The sequence below is a fragment of the Xenopus laevis genome, chromosome 1L (assembly GCF_017654675.1).
Source record: "Xenopus laevis strain J_2021 chromosome 1L, Xenopus_laevis_v10.1, whole genome shotgun sequence".
Classification (NCBI taxonomy): Eukaryota; Metazoa; Chordata; class Amphibia; order Anura; family Pipidae; genus Xenopus; species Xenopus laevis.
The window spans coordinates 164,659,253-164,684,544 of NC_054371.1; the positions used below are offsets into that span (position 1 = coordinate 164,659,253).

A 25,292-nucleotide genomic window follows, 5' to 3' on the forward strand; every position below is an offset into this window, starting at 1 on the left:
TTTCCACTGACTGGTTACCAGGCAGTAACCAGAGACTTGAGGGGGGGGGCACTCGGTCATATCTGTTGCTTTTGAATCTGAGCTGAATGCGGAGGATCAATTGCAAACTCACTGAACAGCTATGTCCCACGTGGCCCCCCTTCAAGTCACTGACTACTTCCTGCTTTTCAGCTCCTAACTCTGAGTTAGTCAGTGACTTGAAGGGGGGCCACGTGGGACATAGCTGTTCATTGAGTTCGCAATTGATCCTCCGCATTCAGCTCAGATTCAAAAGCAACAGATATGACCGAGTGCCCCCCCCCCTCAAGTCTCTGGTTACTGCCTGGTAACCAGTCAGTGGAAACCAAGAGAGCTGAAAAGCAGGAAGTAGTATTCTGGCTATTATGTTACATATCCAGTCACTCCAGCCTTTATTTTATACATTAAAGCCTATTTACCTAGTTTTTATTTTCACACTGAACTGTTCCTTTAAGAAGGATATAAATGAGCTGGAGAGAGTGCAGAGATGTGCAACTAAATTGGTTAGAGGGACGGAAGACTTAAATTATGAGGGTAGACTGTCAAGATTGGGGTTGTTTTCTCTGGAAAAAAGGTGCTTGCGAGGGGACATGATTACACTTTACAAGTACATTAGAGAACATTATAGACAAATAGCAGGGGACCTTTTTACCCATAAAGTGGATCACCGTACCAGAGGCCAACCCTTTAGACTAGAAAAGAACTTTCATTTGAAGCAACGTAGGGGGTTCTTCACAGTCAGGACAGTGAGGTTGTGGAATGCACTGCCGGGTGATGTTGTGATGGCTGATTCAGTTAATGCCTTTAAGAATGGCTTGGATGATTTTTTGGACAGACAGAATATCAAAGGCTATTGTGATACTAAATTCTATAGTTAGTATAGGTATGGGTATATAGAATTTATTCCAAAACGACTGTCGGATGCAGACGCTGCACGCTGTGTCTGCATCCGACAGTCATGTCGCGTTGAATCAATGCTGCGATTCATCAGACATTTCAGTTACCTTATTTACGTTGCATGCGTTTTGTCACAGCGCGCCGAAAGCGTCCGTGTAGTCCTACCCTTACTGATGTGTCAGAGGCCGCTGGGTGAAAGCTGCTATTTGTTTTAGGAGAATGTGATGGTGCTGGCAAATGGAGGGGGTATATGCAGAACAAATAATGTGGCTTGGTTGGGGAAGATATGTCCAACTTATATACATGGTAGGAAAATATAGGCTTTATATGTCCTTTGACATGATGTCCTTGTTATATATATTTTTTTTGTGTGTGTGTGTATTATTAGGGTAGATATATGCCATATAAATTGTGCCTCACACTTTTTTTTTTCTTTCGGTGCTAATGCAGCAAATGGGGAGACACAATAACAGACAGTCGTGTCCCTTTGCTTTACATTACCAAAGCACATGATTCACAGATAGGGATGGGCAAATTTTTTCACCTTGTTCCGCCGCAGAAATGACCATACACTTGTTTGGCGTTGTGAGTAAAAAAATAAACAAAAAAATGTCAACGCCCATAGACTTTAATGGGCATCGGCGACATTTTGCCAGAGGCTAATTTTTGCCGAAACTAAGCGGGTCAAATTCACCCATCCCTATTCCCAGATGCAATCAGTGTCACTGAAAGAGAGCTGTGATATCATAAAAATAAACCAATCAACCACACCTTTAAAACCAGAAATGGCAGGAGGTTAAGATTGCTGTATAAACCACATACTCATTTAATCATTTAACATCATTGGTTGGTTTTCAAAGGCATTGTGTCCCACCCACCTCCAGCATTGGTAACAGTGTAGTAGCTGTTGGGAAGCAGCATTAAACAGATTTGCTGGTTAGGTTACAGAATTAGTCAGCAAAATTCACCCCCATGAGTTGCTGTTCCTATAACAGCCTTCAAGTGAAAAAGATGACGGTCCTGGAATGTGGCCACATATGGGCCTGTTTCAGCTCATAGTCCCAAGAGTAGCATCTGCCGACCTCCAATTAACTGGAGTACACCACACGGGAGCTGCAAATCATCAGCATATTTCTTATGCTGGGCTACGAGTAGATGCTTCTTCCTTGCACAACCACCTTTCAGGCCATGGCAAAGAAGGACTCCCAAGGGGCATGTTGATAATTTGGTACCTAATAACTCCAATCTCCTTCCCATATTCCTTTGTTGTCGTCCTGGGGTTCAGTTGAATCTTTTGGAGCAAAGTTGCTCATCCCTGGGAATTAATATAACGATGCAGTCTGTGTTTTATTTGGGTAATATTGTTGTATGGTTATAATAAAACACATGCTACACAGCAGCTCTACATAGAAACACAGTACAGGTATGGCATCCAGTGTGTGGAAACCAGTTATCCAGAAAGTTCTGAATAACGGGAATGCCGTAGACTCCATTTTATCCAAATTATTATTTTTTTTTAAATACATTTTCCCTTTTCTCTGTAATAATAAAACAGTACCTTGTACTTAATCTAAATTAACACATAATTCATCCTCACTGGAAGCAAAACCATCCTATTGGGTTATTAAATATTTACATGATTTTCTAGTAGACAAGGTTATGAAGATCCAAATTACAGAAAGATCTGTTTTCTGGAAAACCCCAGGGTCCCATACCTGTAAATTCATATTTGGCCACTGAATAAAATGGAACAAAGTCTTTATATTTTGGTATTTCTGGCCCTCTAGTCATGTTAAATACACACTGCTTACATAAGACACAAATTCTGAATTAGCTGCTGCTATCAATTAATTAGGGTTTTCTAACTATTTTGGATTCGGCCAACCCCCAAATCCTTTGTGAAAGATTCGGCGGGAAGGGGGGAAAACATCTTTTACTTCCTTGTTTTGTGACAAAAAGTCATTCTATTTCCCTCCCGCCCCTAATTTGCATATGCAAATTAGGATTCAGTTCAGCCAGGCAGAAGGATTCGGCCAAATCAGAATCCTGGTGAAAAAGGCTGAATCCTGGATTCGGTGCATCCCTAGTATAAACTGCTGCTTTGGGTGGTGAAGTTCACATTTTTATTATACTCTGCACATGGGATCTTTAACAGCTTAACTGTTAAATAAAAAAAATCTATGGAGCCAACAACCAGGGACCTGACACTGTAGAACGTAATAATTTATTACTTTTAACTCAATCACCTTTACATTAATTAACTTTTGGTATGATGTAAAGTGATATTCTCAGAGAATATGCAGCAGTTTCCATTTTATATAATTTGTGGCTTTTAAATGATTTAGCTTTTTATTCAGCAGCTCTCCAGTTTTCAATTTCAGCAATCTAGTTGCTATGGTCCAAATTACTCTAGCAAACATACGCTGATGTGGTTGGGATTGGAATATGAATAGGAAAGGGCCTGAATAGAAAGATAAGTAATAAAAGAAGCAATAAATAACAAGAAATGTGTAGCCTTACAGAACATTTGTTTTTCATATAGGGTCAATTCAAAAGCTATAAAGAATAAAATGAAGGCCAGTTGCAAAGAATTATCCCTATAACCATTATAGAACATAAAGTTAACAACCCCTTTTAAAAAATGAAAATTTACTTTGGAATGAAAAGTGCTTCAATTATACAAACTCTGTTTTCAAAATGCCCAAACCTTAACCCTGTGCCTGTACACACAGGTAGTTCTGCCTACAATCCCCCTAAGGAACCTCAATCTTAAAACTCCTTAGGAAATATACAAGCAAAATGTTTAAAAAAACAACAACACAGAAACAGGCCATAGGGACCACACAAATTAATTTTAAATTAGTGTCAGTATTTCTATGAAAGGGGATGAGTCTTAAAATACACAATAAGACTAATTTTAGGGGGGAAGGTCGATCCATGGGACAAAAACGTAGTCCTGTTTGCACAGAAAACACCCACAAAGTAGCCATTGTCAGCGGTTGGGCAGGGACAGACTTCACAGAACCCAAAGGAAAAGATTTGCAGAGAATATAAAGCAGCAGAGGCAAGACCACAGCTCCATATTTAGAGAGATATTTTTTGTTTTTCTTTTTTTGTGGAAGGCAGGTCACATGAGAGGTTCAGAAATACAGCAGACAAATGAAAATACTAAAAATACAAAAAAAAAAAAAAAATAGAAAAAGAAAAAAATGTATTTACAAGAAGTTAACATTATTATTATTATTATTAATATGGAGGGAGCAATGAGCGCAGCAACTTAGACATGCAAGAGTCCAGAAGGAACTGCTAAAAATTCTGCGCACAGATTGGAGAGACAAGGGTTGGGAACATTTCATATGCCCTAGGTCACTACATTGATCAGAACCAAATACAGTCACTAAACAGCCCATGAATACATCAGAACGAGCACACGTTACACTGGGTTGGAACTGAGGCTTGGCTTTCGCTGGGATGGATTAGTCATAGAATGCCAAAGATGAAAGTGCAGGACATGCGACAGATCACAGCAGGCCTGACCTGAAAAGGCCACTTCTGTGAATAACTATACCACCCATAGAAAATATATTTATATATAATCTCAGTCTTACCCTCAGTAACATGACATGAAGGTGAAATGGAATTAAATACGACAGACTATGTATATACAGAGAGTAACTCACACACTGGCTGAGATCTAAAAGTCACTTCACACCACAGAAGAAATTTAATTAAAAAAAAAATGGGGGGGGGCAAGGAAGGGGAGCTAGTGAGAGGGAGACTCCCCTCTCATTAGAGTCTGGTCCCAACAGGCTTGTCAGTGTTCTAGATGTCTTTACAGAAACATGCTCCATAAAGTTCCAGGAAGGCCAAACCTTTAAAGGTTCCAAGGGTTATCCTTAACAGCAGTAAGGTGGTTCACCTAGTGCCTTTAATACTCTAGTTTATTCTCCACTCTTTCCATAGCTTCAGTAGCCACTGCTGGGGAAGTTGGATGGGGTGTTTACACAAAATTGTCAATCTCAGGGTTCCCAAATAGAGACACCAAGAAATTCTCTTCCAGAAATGTTTGTTATTTTACACAATAGCCTTTCTGAAGGTCCATCAGCTTTTGCGGTGTCCAGTATAAAGTGTTATGGGGAAAGAAAGCCGAAGGGATTCTGCCTGGTTGGCCATGTCGTCTCTGCTCCCATCATACCTCAAGGAAGCGGGGGCTGCTAGCCTTAGCATGGAATGGTTCTGACCACATGCGACGAAGATCCCCCTAAAACACAAAAACAGTAATTGCAATGCTCTACTATTGTTACGTTTAGGCATTTTGGTATACAGGGAGCCCTCGACTTACATACACCCGACATACATAAAACTCACACTTACAGACAGAAGCTATTACAGTAATGTACAGTGGTTTGCTTTGGCCTTTATTAGCATTTAGATTTACAGAGGAACTATCGCAAAAATGAAAATGTAATATACGATTCCTTGTACTGAAGTGAGAAACTTTCTAAATAAATTAAATTCTGCATAGTTTCTGAAATAATCAAGTTTATATTCACTGTTCCTCTCAGCATCTGTTTCTCTTCATTCAGTCTTCATTTAGGTGTCAGATGAATGACCCAATATATCTTATAGGGGGGCTCCTTTTGCCTAGAAGATGTATTAGAGCTCACTCTAAGATCTATTGGATCATTCATCTGACACCCAACACCTAAATGAAGACAGAATGAAGAGAAACAGATGCTGGGAGAGGAATAGTGAAGATAAACTTTATTATTTCAGAAATAGTGCAGAATATTTAATTGATTGTATTTAGAAAGCTTGTTATTTCAGTATGGTGGAGAGAATATAAAATTTTCATTTTCGCAATAGTTCCCCTTTAATAAACCACCTGACCCATGTCATGTGTTGTCTACTGCGGAGCACAGAAAGATAAAAAGAAATACTATATTAAGACAAACATATGTCTAAGTTGCATTTAATAAGTAAATGTATATGTTTCAACTTACATACAAATTCAACTTAAGAACAAACCTACAGACCCTATTTCGTACGTAACCCAGGGACTGCCTGTATTTACTTGCCCTCCATTCTGCCATGCATTTACATAATGTTTGGAGGCCGCTTTTATGAGCCGGGCTCTTTAAATATACAAGAGTTCTCAGTCCTGCAGTATTTGCAGATATTTATTTGTATTTGCCTAGATGGCAAACTGGAGGCTGAAGAAAGCGTGGTTCATATTTAATTGGTGTTCAATTAAAGAAATTCAACCCTAAACTTAAAAAAAAACGCTACCCTATATAGACCAGAAATAACTATTGCACTTTAATAAATGGGGAGCAGATGCTTAACAAGCTAAACTGTGATTAAAATCTGCATTTTTTTTGGGGCCTAGTGGAAGATGCCTATTAGCTTTTGTTCGGATATGTTTTGAGTTCGGGATAACATGCACTTTATATGTTGTATACATGGATTTGTTTCAAGTTAAGCACTTAATGGGTTGAATTGATCTAGCAGGGATATTTTTGCACCAAAAAATTAATACCTACTTTTAAGTAAAACAGTAAAATCTAATAAGCTGATAGGAAGTCTCTCTCTCTCATACTCTCTATAGTATGCTGCACACAGACAAGCTTTTCAGCACAATGCAAACACTTGTATCTGTAATTATTGTATGAAACTGTATTGTGTTATATATGGCTGCCTCCACGACACCTGGAAATCCCTGAACCAAAAAGAAAGCACTTTCCCTTATAAGGCCAAATACTGGCTTACAAATCGCGGTTTTTTTTTTGACCGATTGGCACGCAGGGCAACGTACACCCTATCAGGGGCTATACATGTGTATGGCCACGTTTGGGACGTTGGCTAGAACCAATAAAACAATACAGACAGTGAAGATGAGCCACAGAGTTGCAGCTCCCCTGCATTTCCTTTTGGCCAAGCAACTGAACTTTTCAGGCAAATACCAGGATGGGATATAGAGGAAATATGTCATGGAGGGGAACAGAAAGTAAAATCTGACTGCTTTCTATTGTTATTTACACAAAGGATAATTCAGTCATGACACAAGATAGCATCTATGTATCAATATGCCTTTGTGCACTAACCTTTAAATAGGCCATAGTGAGGAGAGGTAATAAAGTAAAGGGGACCAAATAGAGCAAGGCAGGCTGAGCAGCTCTGTGAATGCGTGAAGCCACTGTTGCAGTCAGAAGTCCTGCAAAAGAATAAATGTCATTAAATAAGCATATCTGAAATAACGTTCAACGTTCACTTATATTAATTATACTTGGTATTACTGTACCCACCTACAAAGTATCCAATTAGTGTGCAATGGAAGTAGGAGACTTTCTGCATGCGCCCAGAGATAGGAGCTCCCTGGGAGTCACTGGTTGCCTGCTTCTTGTAGTTATCATAACGTAGGACAAAGCACAGGAGCAGACCAGGCATCACTATGTCCCCAATACCCAGCATAGAGAAATGACTACCTGTGGAACTGCACAAGAACAAGTGTGTTATAACCAGTGCACTTTCTTCACTAAAGGCATCATGTAGCAACACTGCAGACATCCAACACAAGGTATTCTTTACAATAGACAAAAGCTATGAATATCCTGTAAATAATAGCCATATAAACTGTGCTTAGTGATGTAACCGTTTATAATTGGAGCTTAGTGATATCATTTCTGTCACATGACTCACTAACTTGTGAATTATAATAAGGTCCCCCCTGTTGACAAATATAAATATATTATAAGTTACCTTCGGCCTTGTGCTTTTATATGGTCATGGAACTCCTCGGTAACATAATATCCTTATATGTTACAGCAAGGGGTACTTTATTCACTATATAATCTCAGCTTGTGTTACAAGAGGCAAATATCTTCTATACAATCCTGTATATACATTTTATTAAGTTGCGAGCACACTCAAAAAATGGTATTAAAAAAAAGCTCCAATGTGTAGAGTAAAGAATTACATATTAAAGCCAACATGCAGTGCTTTAAACCTATAAAACACTATTCTTGTGTAAGAAACCAATGCTGATTATGTAAATACTCACCTGGGAAACACCAGCTTCCCTGGCAGGGATAACCTGGGGACATCTCTACCAACATTTGGCCCCAAATGGAGCTTTCTGGATAAAACATCCAAAGGATTGTCTGCGGGTTGGGTGGCCACTTTAACCATCACATTGCTACTGAATATGTAGGCAGAAAAGAAAACCTAAGGAAAGAGAGTCCCAAAACTTAAGACAATCTTGACGCATGCTACTTTACATGTTACAAATTGTAGTCGGATTCCCACTGATCTATTATACATACAAACACACACGTAGGTGCGTATTTATCTACATCAAAGAGGCGGAATTCATTAGCCATAAAGCAGGACCCATAAAAGGTTAAATAAGGCCAATCAAACTTTGGGTCAGCTCGCAATTTATAAATGCATGTGCAATATAGCAACGCCAATACGCCCCATGTCACAGGTCACAATGTACTACTGAACTCTGCACAAATGAAAATGTTAATAAAAACAATTGAAATTTTTATATTTTGCACATCCTATTCACACTTATTTTTGAAGTTCCAGTATTGAAGATTTTATTGTAGATTTAGTGTCTAACTGAATACAGGGGCATGCATACTGACATATCCAGGTGAAATCAATTACTCAACTTGATCAGAATGTGAAATACGTACCCAGAACACATCGTAAATCAGCAGCCCTGAAAGCAGCAGACAGGATACTTTCAGACTGGGGAGTCGCACAAAGGCAATCATTGCAACACACAGTCCCATGGCTAGAGCTGCAAAGGACAAATGAATAATTCCTTATACAATAAAACTTATCAATTTGCCAAAAAACACTTATAAAATAAGAATCAAAACTGAACTCTGCAAGAACCTAATGCCATATGCAGTTAGGCAACTGGCTCTTCAGAGACCAATAAAAATGTTATTGCAATTTATAACGGCTCAAGAATGACAATAGGCTGGCTGGGAAAAGAATGCACTGCCTGGTGTAATGTTAATCAAAAATATCTAGTTAGTTCTGGGAGGCTGAAGGGCTGGAGATATTGGGGGAATGTCACCACTAACAATTGCAGATTAAACCAGTACTACAATACTTTTTAAAATTACATAATATTTTTTTAATTAAAAATGCCTTAACTTCAAGACATTTTAGCCATGATCATTTAGAGCAGTGGACCCCAACCAGTAGCTACCGAGCAACCTGTTGCTCACCAACCCCTTGGATGTTGCTCTCAGTGGCCTCAAAGCAGGTGCTTATTTTTGTATTCCAGGCATGGAGGCAAGTTTTGGTGCATAAGAACTAGGTGGGCTGTCAAACAGTCAGTCCATATAAAGGCTACCAAACAGCCAATAACAGCCCTTATTTGACATTTCCATGGACTTTTTCATGCTTGTGTTGCTCCAAAACTCTTTTTTTACATTTAAATGTGGCTCACTACTAAAAAAGGTTGGGGACCCCTGATTTAAAGGGCTGCTGTAATCAATGACGAAACAGAAATTCAAATAACCCCTTTACACCCGTCATGGCTTCCCAAAGTCTGGTAACATATACTGGTACACAAAAGCAAAGAAATAAGTTTGATCCTTCAGAGGCAGTGGTTCTTTAAAAAAAATGCTTCTGGATACTTTGGGGTTATATTTGGAAGTGTCTATAACTGCCAAAACACAGGTAGTAAAAGAAAAGAAGCAATAATGTAAATTACATGGTCTTCATACAGATGTTTAATACAAACTGCAAAAAAAGGGCTTCTTTGCATAGTTTTATTGTTTCCATGTTCATGGTCACGTGACCAGTTGGGTCAGGATTCAGTTTTAATCTAAGGCTAATATATACTTTTCCTTTAGCAGAGAAAGCAGCATGTCAACGATCACATATATTAAGATGCTCAAAGATGCAAACATAATAAGACTGTTTGAGCAGCACAGCCGGTGCTAATAAGTTTAACTGAATAAACAGGGAAACAGCTGGGGTAAATTTCACTTGCCACTGTGAATGTGTTGGCTTGATGAATGATTTCCCCATACAATTCAAATATGAACTTACCATCCATAAGCAGCCAGTGACCTGTGAGCACCCAAACAAGGACAAGCATCAAAGACAGAGAAAAAGAGAGCAGCTCTGCAACTGTAAAACGGCCACAGCAGCCAAAGGATATTCTGCAAAGAAACACAGTTTATGGTCAATAAAATGTCAAGATAAAATATTATTTTGGTAAAGAGGAGCAACAAACAACAATTTCTATATGAGAAAACAAATGGAAAATTTGCCCTAATAACGAACTGATCAAAATGAGGTTATCTGTGGTTAATCTGTCCAAACAGAAACATTGGCTGGCTACAATTACAGCAAGCAAAATGTAAAACCTATCCATAGTATTATAATGCAATAAGCCGTCATACTTTGTAAAAAAAAAGTGCACAAAGTAGCGCATACTCACTTATTCTGAGTAGAACAAGGCCGGGTTAAATACTGGCACATAGGGAGCAAAAGGAATGCAAACGCTATAGTTGCAAGAACTGAAAAATAAATGAAACATCATTTTAATATCAGAACATGATCTTTGCATTCACTATCACAGTAGAACTATACTCACCAGCAGTGCAAATAGTGAAGACAACTTGAACTGAGTCAAAGAAGAAAAACATGACCAAGAGAGAAACAGATGCTCCAATGGGGAGGAACAAAGCCTGAGTGGAGTCAATAGTCTGGATACCTGCACAAGAAAGATTTGGTTAGGATTACTGCTTAACTACAGTGCCTAGCACAAACCCTACTGAGAGATCCTTTTTTTTATCAACACATGCCTTCTTCACTATTGTGGGTCACAGCTTGGAAACAAATTCAGAAGGAAGAGAGATTGACACCTCATTAAATCAAAGTGAAGGAGCTTTGTTGTAAACACCAACGTTTCAGATGGACCACCAGCCTCTTTCAAGAAAACCCACAGACAGGAACACACTTTTACACAAGACCAGATGTCGCCCACCACCTACATAGTATCCCTCATTCATTAATGGAATGGGAATTTTCCTCCAAATGGGGAGCGGTGTTTTCTGGTCACGTCTTTTCCACCCTAGAGAGGCTGTTGGAACAGCAAACAATGGTCCTTGCAACATAGCCCTTTTGATGAAGAATGGTATAGTATGTCCCCTTGTTCAACATTAGTTGACTAAACAGGAAAAAGTATGTTCAGCACAAGCACTATTGTTTTAAACATGAAAAAAAACTTTTTGTCATTTCTTGAGCTACACAGGACAAACAAGAAGATTGTTAAAGTTAAAGGGGTTGTTCACCTTTAAATGAACTTTTAGTATGTTGTAGAGTGATATTCTGAGAATTTGTAACTGGTTTTCATTTTTTATTATTTGTAGTTTGAGCTTTTTTAGCTTTTTATTCAGCAGCTCCCCAGCTTTGCAATTTCAGCAATTTGGTAGCTAGGGTCAAAATTTCCCTAGCAACCATGCATTGATTTGAATAAGTGACAGGAATATGAATAGGAGTGGGACCTGAATAGAAACAATAATAAAAAGTAGCAATAACAAAATGCTTAGCCTTAAAGAGCATGTTTATTGGATGGGGTCAGTGACCCCCATTTGAAAGCTGGGAAGCGTCAGAAGTGGTAAATAATTTAAAAAGTGTAAAAAATAAATAATGACAACCAAGTTGCTTAGAATTGGCCGTTTTATAACATACTAAAAGTTAAAGGACCAGTAACATCAATTAGCGATTAGACTTAGCGATTTAAAAGTTTAATATGTCTGTGGTTTTTTTTTCATTCTACACTAACAATTTAAAAAAAAAAAAAAAAAAATTGAGGTTACTGATCCTTTAACTTAAAAGTGTACTACCCCTTTAAGGCGGCCATACATAACGAGCCGCTCCTCTGCAAGGTTGCAAAATGAGCAGACCTATGTCCTGATTTGGCCACTTAAGTGCAAGGCCTTAGCAGGCCCATTGGGAAAGAACAACATCAACATGCCAATGTGGTCCATTGCCTGAAGGAATTTTCAAATAGGCCAGTTAATGGTCAGGGAGCCCTATTCATTCAATAATGCTGAAAATGGGTATAATGCCCATTAAATAATTCAGAAGGGTTAAAAAGCCCAGTACCACTTAAAATAAAAGCACCAAAAAGAATGGCACTTAATCAGCACAAATAATCAATGTACACTCACTATACAGCTAAAGTAGGATGTCCCCTATACAAGCCATGGAAACACTTAAGAGTAAATTATGATGTTACAAATGAGGAATGGATAAATCAACAGGGGTTATCTCACTGCCAATAGTCACCATAAAATAATCAAAAACAAAGGTGATTGTGGTTGACTATTGTCTCAGTGGAGTAAGAATTTACTTGAAATGCCTATACCACATGGAAACACACGGTAACCATTCATAATATTGCTGAGCACATATGTTGTTCTTTCCCAAGAGAAAAACATTCCCACCCACTGCTATCCTACACAAGCTTTTCCCACTGCATTTCACGTATGAAAATACGCCTAGAAGACAGTTTTGCAAATCCTTCCTCACTGTTAGAGCCGTTTCCACTAAAAGCACCAGGAGAACCACTGCCGTCCTTCTCCTTGTCTTGATTTTCAAAGTCCATATTGAGGGACCTGGATAGGAGAGAGAGGGTTAAAATCAGAGTGGTAGAACTAATAACAATAGGTCACATTAATTGGAACAAGTCAAGCAGCAAACTCCTTGTGAAAAAAAATTAGGGCTTGATTTTTATTTCCTGTAGACAATAAAGCAAGGTTATATATATATGCACAAAATAGTTTACCATTCAAAATAAATGGTTCTGTGATTCAACCGACTTTGGAGCAAAACGCCTTTATACCGGTAGCTCTTGTGCCTATTATTTGTACTTTGGTTAAGTACGTCAGGCACAAGATTATAGTTAGATCTTCAAGGCCACTAGATTTTTCCAGGTACATTGTGCGAACCTTTAGTAATACTAAACAACATCCATTGTGAAGTGATGGATTCTGAAACTTGAAGTCAATTTGCTTTCCATAGTAGGTGGTTCACAGATTTCAAAATCTATCACTTAAAGCAGGGGTCCCCAACCTTTTCTAACCATGAGCCACATTTAAATGTAAAATAAGTTGGAGAGCAACACAATAATGCAAGAACTTCCTACAGCTGTAAAGTAGGGAATGTTATTGGCAATTGGTAGCCTCTTAGTGGACTGGCAGCCTACAGGAGACTTAGTTTGGCAGTACAATTGTTTTTTGTGCTACTAAAAATTGCCTCCAAGCCTGGAATTCAAAAATAAGCACCTGCTTTGAGGCCTCTGGGAGCAACATCCAAGAGGTTGAAGAACACCATGTTGCTCACGAGACACTGGGGATCACTGAATTAAAGGAGCAGTAACAGCAAACAAGATTTAAAGTAATGAAAATATCACGTAATATTGCCCTGCACCGGTAAAACTGATGTGTTTGCTTCAGAAACACTACTATAGTTCATATAAACGCTGCTGTGTAACCATGGCGTAAGAAATTGAAAAAAGGCTATATGGCACAGGTTAAATAGTGGATAACAGATAACACCATTATGTTCTACAGAGCTTGTCAGCTGTGTAACCTGAGCCTTTTCTCCTTTGAATGGCTGCCCCCATTGCTACACAGCAGCTTGTTTATACAAACAATAGTAGTGTTTCTGAAGCAAAAACATCAGTTCTACCAGTGCAGGGCAACACTGCATTATTTTTTAATTACTTTAAAACACTTACATTCTTTGAGGTTACTGTCCCTTTAACAATGGAACTGGGGAGGGGCTTAAGGCTGAGGGCACACATTGGCTCCACTGCTCTCAGCCTACATTGTTTTGTTTTGTAGCCAAGAGGAGGAGGAAGCTGTATCTCAATACAGTTTTACTAAAGTCTGTAAGGGAGCAGATACACTTTTCTCAGCCTGCAAAAAGTTGATCCTTTGGATCTAGGGTGTTGAAGCTGATTTCACAGATTCAATGTGAAAACCTGACCCAATCAACATATGGCCAATTTTTTTACAGACACTCGGGTAGTCCAATAGGACGGTCCCATACATAGAAAGATAAGATACCGACTTGGTCTAAAGGACTCGAATAGAATGTTCAATTAATTACAAAAATTACCAACTGTAAATGACAGTATCCATGGAAAGATAGGGACAAGTCAACTACCAAAAGAGCAAGGACTTTCCTAAAAGATAACCGTTTAATGTAGTTCTAGTTAATGGTATGGATTTTTTTTCATGCCAGTAAATACTACCAGTTAAGTTATGTATCGGTGAATAATACCATATTTTACACAGAAATAAGCTTAATTTTTACAGCAATTGTGTGTGTTTGGGGTCAAACAATCTGAAAATAGATTTGACATTTTTAGGCTTTCAAAATAAAGTGATAATTTTCTTCTAGATTTAAAAAAACAAAGCCCCTACTTCGAGTGTGAAAACCCACATATATTGCAGTTAAACGCATTTTGTTTTTTTACACAATTAAGTACTCTAAATAGAACCCTCTGTATCAATAGCTGACCCTATGTCAAGCACAAGATGATGCAACATGCTGTGTCTAAACAAACCGCAACACTCAAGAGTACAACCAGGTAGAATATAAAATAATCCATCAGCGAATGCGTATATTGGGGCTCAAACCTACACTTAAACGCAGAAAAAAACACCTGTGTGTAAGAGCCCTAACAGAGGCATTGGTGATGTCTCTGATTCAATTCTGCATAATTCCATCAAGTAGCATCCAGTTTTACCTGCACATTGTCATTATGCAGGAACGTGGGAAATATATACACACACACACACACACTCAAAACACAAAGTCGCAACAGGCAAAATAATGCCCAGTTGCAATTGTACTTTGCTCCATTTGCTATCTTTACAGACCTTTACTTTATATAATTGTAAACAAACCGCCTGAACAAGTTATATTTGCGGAGATTCCAGAGAATCACAAGCAAAGAATAACCTACACTATAAATTTGTTTAATTTACTTTAGCATTAAACCATATAATCATTTATTGTACCTATTCTTTAAAGAATCCTTGAAACACAGATATTAACAAATGCTGCGCACTTAAGACTATGGCTATGCTTAGGGAAAGAGCAATCAGTCATAATTTTTCACGATTAACATGAGCACGATTCCTACCGGAGGTTACAGGTAAATGCAGTGGGGGAAAGCTCAAAGAATTAAGGACAACTATTTATGTGTGGTCTTTGTGTTGATTTGATCTATAAAGGAAGCCTATTGAACTTGCATTTTTTTTCTTATTTTTTTAAGTTGGAAGCCTTGAGTTACAAACTTGTACGATATCCAAAAAACTGCTATTTAGAGTGCACTGGCTCTTGGCTACATAAGGGTTAGTTAACACGAGCAGATTCGGGGAGATTTAGTCACCTGGCGACCAATCGCCTCTTCTACTGGGCGACTGCCTCACGAGGAAACTTCAGGCAACTTCGGAAAATGGAAGGGTCTCATCTGCTTTAGCACAGGTGACTTTTCATGATAGCGGATGGGAAAACACGTGAAGGCAGTTTGGGGAGATTGTCGCCCAGAAAAAGAGGCGATTAGTCGCCAGGCAACTAAATCTCCCCTAAAAAAAGCTGGGAAATTGACAAAATGTCTAATCCCATGTCAGATTTCAAAATTGAATATAAAAAAAATCTGTTTGTTCTTTTGAGAAATGGATTTCAGTGCAGAATTCTGCTGGAGCAGCACTATTAACTGATTCATTTTTAAAAATATAAAAAAAATTCCCATGACAGTATCCCTTTAAGGGAAGCAGCAAAAAGATTAAATATCTCAAAAGCTTTTAACTAAACCAAAAGTATTTTTTTTTTTTTAATCAAGCAGTTTGTTTTGGATGTTTTAATAGGTGTACACTGTACTACTAAAAGTCTCAAACATTTAATTTCTAAGTCAAGTGTATTAGTATGAAGTTGGACCTGTCTTTGCTGCTCTAGCAGCCACTAATACACTGGGAAGGATTTCCACTACATTTTGAAACATTGTTGGTGGTATTTGCTTCTATTCAGCCACAAGTGCGCTTGGTTTGAAAATGAATTTTAATAGTAAAACAATCAAATCAACTAACAAAAGTAGATCTCTGGTAATGTAATAGTGGCAAGATTGAGGCAGAATATTGATCTGATTTAGAAATGTTGAGAAGTGAAAATCAGAGGACAACCAGGGATAACAGATTTATGATACTATACCTGAAGCTGCCATATACGATGAGAAGAATTGAAATCAAGAATGTGGAAACTTGACTGGAATCCACCAAAGAATAAGCCCTGTAAAAAGAAAACATATAAGATTTCAGTTACATTTAAGAAAAACATAAAGCAATGGAGACAGGGGTGCCAAAAAAGCTGACCTTACCCAGTAGATATGAAACTGGTAAACAGTAACCGTATGTTGAAATGATATATAGTGGCAGATCCCCACATCCCACAAAAAGCTACTTGCCGTTATTTTTAGATCACTGAGACTACATTACTCTATTTGATTATTCTTCTCTTTATTCTGAGAGCTCAGGAAATGGCTGCTTGTTTTTCATTTAAATAACACTGTACCTTAGTGAAATGCAATTACAGGAGATGGAGACCCAAATTCAGTGGGAAGATGGGGGTCAATTTGTTAGGGACAAATAAAACTTAATTTCCTTCCTCATATCCTTTTATAAAATATGCGCCAGCCATGGGTAATGTTATGCAATGCGCTGGGGCATTTTGCCTGCCCCTAGGCATCCCCAGTGCAGATTCAAGCTGAGCACATGGCAAGTACAGTAAAATCCGGAGAAGCTCTGTTCAACTACGAGCAGGTGCAGGGGATGGCTAGGAGCAGGTTAGAAGATGGCCACTCTGTACAAAAGTAGGTTGGTTATAGAATTCACAGGGGGGTGCCTAACAAATTTACACTCCAGCAGTGATTTTAGGTTTCCTTTAAATTATATTTATGACAACGTAGCACTCGAGGAAGCAGAGCCTAACGTTATTTAAAATCCGCAGTAAATATGCATTACCATGGCCAACATAACATCCCCTAGTTACTTTCCCACTGGCTGGTGGGAAAACATATACTTGAAAGCTGCCTTGCAATGAAGCTTTAGGCTACTTAGTGACATGCATGCTTTCCAATCGGCAATTTACACTTCTGAGATTGGGAAGGAAACTAGGGACCTCCTACCCACAGTATAGCTGTTGCATTTACACTTGCTGCTAAAATTAATGTAAACTACAAAAGTACTCCGAAGCATCAATACTTTTTTGGGGTTTAAATCCTCTTTTAAGCAATCCTGGGTATTAAACTTTTAAATAAAGTTAACAGAAATATTATGATAACCACGTTTCTGGTCACCTTCAAATAAAGAATTTGGCTGGAGGTGTATTTGTAACCCTGTTGTGGCATAAATAACTTCTACAATTCAGGTATCAATGTGACCTCTGCAAGTGTCATCCTCACCTGTGCACCCTGTTGTAGTGACCTCACTGTAAACAACTACAAGTTCCTGCATACTATGCAAGACACATTAAACGTGTATTATTTTATGGTTAATAGTAAATATAATGTAATTGCTATTGGCCACTTACCATTGTCTCCAATGTCTGCCCTGACTACTTGAACTACTGAAGTTTTATAACAATGGTCAACTCTCCTCCAGCCAACACTCCAATTCCAACAATGCTTTGCATGATCTGTGATTAACATAGCTGCAAACGGACATCACAGAAGTATGTCTATAGTGGCAAAGGGAGGCTTGATTTGAGAAAACTATTTCGGCTATACTGTTCTGTATTCCGGAAAGCCGTGAAGAGAATAGCATAGGACAACAGCAGTTACAACTTTAAAACCAAAGTTGTTGAGAACTGCATCCTTTGATTAGGACTCTCGTAGAGCAATAGATTAAATTGCTTCATCTTGGAAACAAAATGGATGCATTGATTCAACTCTGAAATGCAGTTTGCACACTTGTCCAAGCATACAAATATACAATGAAAATGCTTGTGTTTGCATCACAAGTGATATTTTGCAGACCTCTCCCTGTAAACACATTCAGTGGATCACTGCTTAAAGGAATTTGAAGTGTACACTACAAAAGGTATAAACACTGAAATCTCTCTGATTCACAGCGGGGTTGCTAAATCTGTGCTAGATGTGCAAACGCCAGTCTTTTAAAAAACTATAACCTGTTCAACCAGGTCTGCCGGTGTTTTACGACAGAAATTGTAAAGGTCTATTTCTTTCTAAAAGCTGCAAACGCCACCCTTTCTTTTAATTTACTTTTTCCTCAAGGACAGTGACAGAAGTCACTATAAGTCCTTATTTAATTTGCATGACATCACAGCCAAGTCTGAGTGTAATACATCGGATGTTTATTGTAACTGGAGTTCAATGCCTTGAATGACACAGGGTGCAGCTATCAAGCCACTGTTAGGGCAACGCCTGCCATTCAGACAAAGGAACTGCCCATGCCTGTCTCTAACCTCCCAGTTTTCAGGGCAAGAGTATTTAATAACCACACTGCAGTCTCACAGCTATTTGTGTCTGCTTCGTAGGGAAGGGATTCCAGCATGGAGCTCCTGTTAAATTGCCAGGCCCAAGACACATAAAGCTCTGTCCCAGATGTACAATGAGTCCATTCTTCTCTGTTCACCACAACAGCCCATCCTCCTCCGCTCCACTACTACCACATTCAAGTGACTGGCACACTCACACTGGCGCCGGCTGCTAACCCAAAGGTGCACACAAAGCACATCACACAATACAGGTGCTGCTTTTTACTGCTACCTGGCTCTTTAGGTGTTTAAAGAGATTCGGTCATGATTTTTATGATATTTTTATTTCTAAATTAAACTTTTTAAACTGAAAATAATTCATTCTACAATATAAAATTTAATTTCTGAACCAGCAAGTGTATTTTTTATTTATTTATAATATTGGTGTGTAGGCAGCCATTTCATCTCATTTTACCTGGTCATGTGCTTTTCAGAAAGAGCCAGTGCTGCATTATAGAACTGCTTTTTGACAGGCTGCTGTTCCTCCTGCTCAATGTAACTGAATGTGTCTCATTGGGACCTGAATTTTACTATTGAGTGCTGTTCTTAGATCTACCAGACAGCTGTTATCCTGTGCAAGGAGCTGCTGTTTACCTTCCCATTGTTCTGTTGTTAGGCTGCTGGGGGGGGGGATATCACTCCAACTTGCAGTAAAGGGTGACGGAAACTGACAATATGACTAGCCCCATGCCAAATTTCAAAATTGAATATAAAAACTGATGCATTTAAAAAAAAAAAAAAACTGTCCCATGATGACAGTATCCCTTTAAAAAAAATGCAAGCACTAAAAAGCATGTATCCACAACATTCTAATTTGTGCTGGGGATGCAATATAAGTGAAGGTACCCATAGCCATATCTGGATAATATACTCAGTTTTGAAAGAATACTGGTCCCAGGTGCTGGAAAGTATCTATGAAGTGACATCAAATAGAATAAGGGTAGAAGATTATGCTTTACTTTTATTGAATGATAATTGGGAGAATCTTAAGATGCTGGAGGACTCCCAGAATTTTCAGTTTCTCCAAACAGCTAAAACACTCATCCACAGGAATTGGAAATCTAAGGTGCCACCTTCCTTTATTAATTGGTTGAGGTTGGTAGAAGAAATCAGACAGAAGAATTAACATATCTATATCATAATAAAAGTGCATTATATTGGAAGATAAGGTCCCCATGGCATAGATTTGTAGAAAAACTAGATCAGATTGTAAGCAAATAAGGAACGGTGTGTAGATAAATATTCTGGGAGAAAGACAAGAGGTTATAGCTATTAATGTGTAGTAATTAACAATGAAATGCTGACTGAATAAAAATAATGTATTATATGATATGTTCATTGGAGCCATCTTTTGGCTTTACCCGATCCCTTCCCCTGCTCTTTTTCTTTTTTCTGTATCCCTCCCTTATGATTTGGAAACTTCTTTTCAGAAATAAAGAATTAAAAAAAAAAAAATTAAAGATTTTGGACAAAGATGTACAGGTTTCACTGGCAAAGAATTTCAACTTCAACCAAAGCTTTCATCGTGGTACCAAACATTATAAATTAAGCCTGAAGTGAAGCAGTGGTACCTGCCCAAGGCTTTACATATCACACATTCACTTTTGCTGTTTGCTGTTTATAAATGAGGGCAACAAAATCATTTAAGGAGCGGATAGTGGTAGTAACACGAGGAGTTACAGAATTAAAATTGGATTTGGGAGCCTGCTGACCATATGGCAGCCTGGTTAGGTTGAGACGGGCTAAAAGGAGCTACTCCAGTCAGGGTGGATGACTTTGAATTCAATATAAATATGAATATCCTGTAAATAATATCCTTATAAACGGTGCTTAGTGAGGTCATCGGTTATAATCTGAGTTTAGTGATGTCATTTCTGTCACATGATTCACTGAAACTTGTGTATTATAATAAAGTTCCCCCTGTTGCAAAATATGAGGATATTAAAAGTCACCACAGAGTTCCATGACCTGTAAAAAACAGGTCTCATGTTTTTAGATGGTCATGGAACTCCTTGGCAACTTATAATATCCTTATATTTTACAAGAGGGGTACTTTATTCACTAAATAATAATAGTTGCACAGCTATTGTAAGTGGACTTAAAGCCATCGCGAAGTACTGAAAATGTTCACTGTGCAGGCTTTCTGAACATCAAAATTTAGTTATCTAGTTGTTGAGAATATAGCAAGGCATGACTATATAATGGGTTTCTACTGCCTGAATGATTTGTAACTTTAAAGGGGTTGTTTACTTTTAAATTAACTTTTAGTATGATATAAAGTGTGGTTTTTAAATTATTTAGCTTTTTGTTTAGCAGCTATCCAGTTTGGGATTTCAGCAGCTATATGGTTACTAGGGTTCAATTTAACCTAGTAACCAGGCAGTGGTAATAGGATTGGAGCTTCACAGAGCAATATTTTTTTTCGGCAGCTGGGGTCAGTGGAAGAAGAGGATCCAAAGATACCGAAGACGACGCCTGTGAGCTCTGCTGCGGTACTCTGCATGCCGAGTTCTGTGCAACATGCAGCAACACTTTTTAAGTATCACCCTATGCAGGGAGGAAGCAGGGAGGGGGGGGCGCAATGGGAGCTAGTGGATGGGACTCACTTTAGGAGGGGGGTTTCGTTCTCCTTTAAAGGTAATGTTAACCCAAAAATTATGTTTTGCCTAATAAAAGAAAAGCAACTTTGCAATATACATTCATGGCAATTTTTCTATGGTTTTATTTGTATATATATTGCTATTGAAAGCAGTGTTTGTCTGTCCCTTTCTATTCTCTGTCCTGATGGCTCAGACTGTTGATACAATGGAAGACAAGGCAGCTGATTAACAGACCTGACTTTGCTGGGAAACTAAAGGTGGCCATACACGGGCAGATAAAGCTGCCGATATCGGTCGTTTGGACCGATTTGACAGCTTATCTGCCCGTGTATGGGGGGCTTCCGACGGGTCTTCCCGATCGATATCTGGCCACGATATCGATCGGGAAGGTTGGATTTTTACCCGACCGACCCGTCTGAGCCACTTGGCGCATCGTAATTCGATCGTTCAGCCATACGGCCGAACGTTCGAATTACCCCCGATATAGCCACGCAGTTTAGTGGCATATCGGGGAAAGATCCGCTCGTTTGGCGATGTCGCCAAACGAGCGGATCTTGGAGTCTATGGCCACCTTAAGACTTTTGCAACATTGTTTAAAAAACAGGTTTTAAGCAAAGACTGCTTCAATAGCAATTATCTTTACAAATAAAGTACTGAAATTTTTTAAATAAAATGTTTTAAGGAATGTTTTAATTTATCAGGTCAATTTTTATTCTGGGGTTGACTTGCCCTTTAACACTACTAAAAATATTACATATTACAAAACCTAATAGGATTGTTTTTAAAATACATTTACGCTATAATTAACAAGCACCATGATATGCATGACAGTATAGGATCCGGTTTAGCCTGATTCTTGGGCTGCGTATAAATGCAATGCGAAGGCATTGTGTCAGACTGGGTGCAGACTCAAGGAGCAGATTTGCAGTGCTGAAACATGCAAGTATGTATTTTTACACCAAAATCGGTGTGTGTTTGCACCCAGTCCAACATAGTGTCTGAGTGCAGACACAGGAGCCAGTGAATAAGTCCCATGTGGCAGTAGCCTTAAGACCTATGTAAACTTTGGAATATAAAAACTTAAACACCATATTGGAAGAGGACTTTGACAAATATATTTAAACAATCGGAATAAAATAGAGACTGCATAAACAGGAAGCATCACTGGAAGTAGTCTGAAGTAATAAGTCAGACTGAAGTCTAAACAGATTTGTATGCCCCTAAACATAAATCTAAAGCTGGCCAAACATATGGAGATCTGCTCGTTGGCGAGGTCTCTCCCCAATATGGCATATACGACTGATCCAATCATGGGTCCTAGGGCCCAACAATAGGGTCACAACAAGGAGAATATGGGTGGTCAGATCAAGGACCGCATCAACAAACCGATGCAGTCCTCAACCCGATGGGATTTTTAAACCCACCCAATCGACATCTGCCCCGAAAGGATTGGGGAAGCCCATCTATCTATTTTATATCTGCTCATGAATGGGGGCCTGGTACTAATTGCTATGTGCACAGAGTGCAGGCATTCTATCTGTACAGGTATAGGATCTGTTATCCGGAAACCAGTTATCCAGAAAGTTACAAAGTATGGCAAGGCTGTCTCCCACAAACTCAATTTTATCCAAATAATTCAACTTTTTAAAAATTATTTTCTTTTTCTCTGTAATCATAAAACAGTACCTTGTACTTGATCCAAACTAAAGGTGGCCATACATGGAGAGATCCGCTCGTTTGGCAATGTTGCCAAACGAGCGAATCTTTCCCGATATGCCCACCAATATCAGCCTGATTCGAGGGACCAACGATTGGATCCTAACGATGGCTAACGGGCGGTCTGATCGCGGGACCACATCAATGAACAGATGTGGCTGCGATCAGATGGGATTTTTAGTCAGTCCGATTGACATTGATCGGGGAAACCCGTCGGAGGGCCCCATACACGGGCCAATAAGCTGCCGACTCGGTTTGTCGGCAGCTTTTATCGGCCCGTGTATGGCCACCTTAAACTATAATAAATCCTTACTGGAGGCAAAAGAAGGATATTGGGTTTAATTATTTAAATGATATATTTAGTACACAAGGTATGAAGATCTAAATTACGGAAAGATAGAAAATCCCAGGTCCTGAGCATTCTCAATAACAGGTTCCAGCTTCCATTAATTACCGATTGCCAACAGGGAAAAAAAGACAAAAGATAGAACAAAACAAAAAGATAGCAGCCACAAACATCAGTGTGCAGCTTTGCAAACTGAACCAGTAACAGGGCTCCCCTCGACATTTGTGCATTCCCATAGTTGAATTTGGTAAGGATCAGTCAGAGTGGTGTAGATAAGCACATTAAAAGGGTTGTTCACCTTTGAGATAACTTTTAGTACAATGTAGAGAGTGATCTTCTATGACAGTTTGCAAATGGTATTCATTTTTTATTATTAAAGGTTCTTGCGTTATTTAGCTTTTTATTCAGCGGCTCTTCAATTAACATTTTAAGCAATCTGGTTGCTAGGGTCCAAATTACCGTAGCAACCGTTCACAGATTTAAATAAGAGACTGGAATATGAGAGGTCTGAATAGAAAGAGGAGTAATAAAAAGTAGGTATAACAATACATGTGTAGCCTCACAGAGCATTTGTTTTTTTATAAGGGGTCAGCGATGCCCATTCGAAAACTGCAAAAAGTCAACACAAAAAGCCAAATAACTATAAAAAAAATCATGAAAATCAATTGAATAGTTGCTTAGAATTGGCCATTTTATAACACACTAAGTTACCTTAAAGGTGAACCACCCCTTTAATCAGCTCTACCATAATAGTGCTGCTTCACTCTGTGACTAAGCTTTTTCTTTGTGTACGTGAGGAAGGAGTGACAAAAAATTGAATTTTATCATAATTAGTGGGTGCAGTGTGTGTACATTATCCCACAGAGAAGCATTTTGTAAGTACTTGCTTGCCCTCCCCTTTGCGTGTTTCCGCCTATGTTCTCTCCCATGTTGTGGAGTTGAGACATAGGGTTGGTGTGCATGCTGATGTGCTGCACTGCACTACCCAGGAATCAAAAACAACTATTTGGACAATAGGCAAATATTACGAGATCATAGGGACTGAAATGATCAGGAAGCAACCTGCAGCAATATGCATCATCCCTTTCATTCAAACGACATTAATTATTGCCCACATTCGATACCCTGACTCCATGGCACCGATAGTTGACACTGGAAGAAAGGACAAGATCAGTTTACAGTGTGCATGCATACAGCTAAAAAACTAATCTTCTAGCCAATACCAGATTATGGCTTTACAACTTCTACACCAATCTCACTTGACCCCTTTGCAGAGGTTTAAAATGGGCCTACTGAACAATTCAGCATGCCTAAAATGCCCCGAAACAGAAGCCTCCTTGACTCACTGCATCTGGCCCTGTCCAATTATTAGGCTGGATAGAAGTCTACAGGTATTGGCATTGCCTAACCAAACAAACAGTTAAACCCAATACAGAATGGGGACTCTTTAGCAAAATAAGAGGGGCCAAACAAATATCTAAAGCCAACAAAAGCCCTAGCAGAAAGATTAGCCACCGCAACTAGAAAAGCTATATCACAGGAATGGCTCTCCTCCACCCAATCATCTATAAATCTAGTGAAAAACAAACTGCACTTCCTGTTACACATGGACTGGTTGGCGGGATCCCTAAAAAAATCTTACACCAGTAGTTTTTTTGATATATGGACCACTTACAGTCTCCACATTTCGATACACCTCATGGTACAACCTGGAAAGCCTGCAATGCACTAACCCCCTGGTCTAAACCACAGCAACAACGAAGTTGGCTGCCTCCCAGAGTCCATCATCCAAACAGACACACTTGAGTTTAGCTGGTTTGTTTCATTGTTCTATGTTCTTTGTTAACAAAAAATAACTAAATATGTTCACCACAACTACATTATTCTGGTGTAGCAGTGTACCTGGAACTGTTAACACTGCTACTCCATCCCAAGTGACTTTTGACTTCAACCATCATGTATCGTCATATTTGATTGCATATCATTCAAGCTGGAAAATGCACACCTAAGCTTTTTGTAATTGTTAGAATGCCTTAAGGGTAAGATCACACTGGGCGTTTCGGGGAGATTTACAAACAAAACAAATATTTTGATCCATCTTATAATGT

At 38.8% G+C, this 25,292-nt stretch overlaps 1 protein-coding gene across 1 annotated transcript in view; it reads right to left on the minus strand.

Annotated features, from left to right (window-relative positions):
* Positions 1-4,023: 4,023 nt before the first annotated feature.
* The window catches only part of sppl3.L (signal peptide peptidase like 3 L homeolog), a gene marked incomplete at its 5' end in the record, with an annotated part of 30,610 nt that continues 9,341 nt past the window's right edge, over positions 4,024-25,292 (minus strand). Inside the window, 10 exon segments of the mRNA NM_001086148.1 lie at positions 4,024-5,176; positions 7,020-7,129; positions 7,221-7,408; positions 7,976-8,139; positions 8,616-8,722; positions 9,994-10,106; positions 10,388-10,466; positions 10,544-10,663; positions 12,487-12,572; positions 16,180-16,257. Of these exon segments, the coding sequence (NP_001079617.1) occupies positions 5,105-5,176; positions 7,020-7,129; positions 7,221-7,408; positions 7,976-8,139; positions 8,616-8,722; positions 9,994-10,106; positions 10,388-10,466; positions 10,544-10,663; positions 12,487-12,572; positions 16,180-16,257 (1,117 nt within the window). The 3' untranslated portion in view covers positions 4,024-5,104.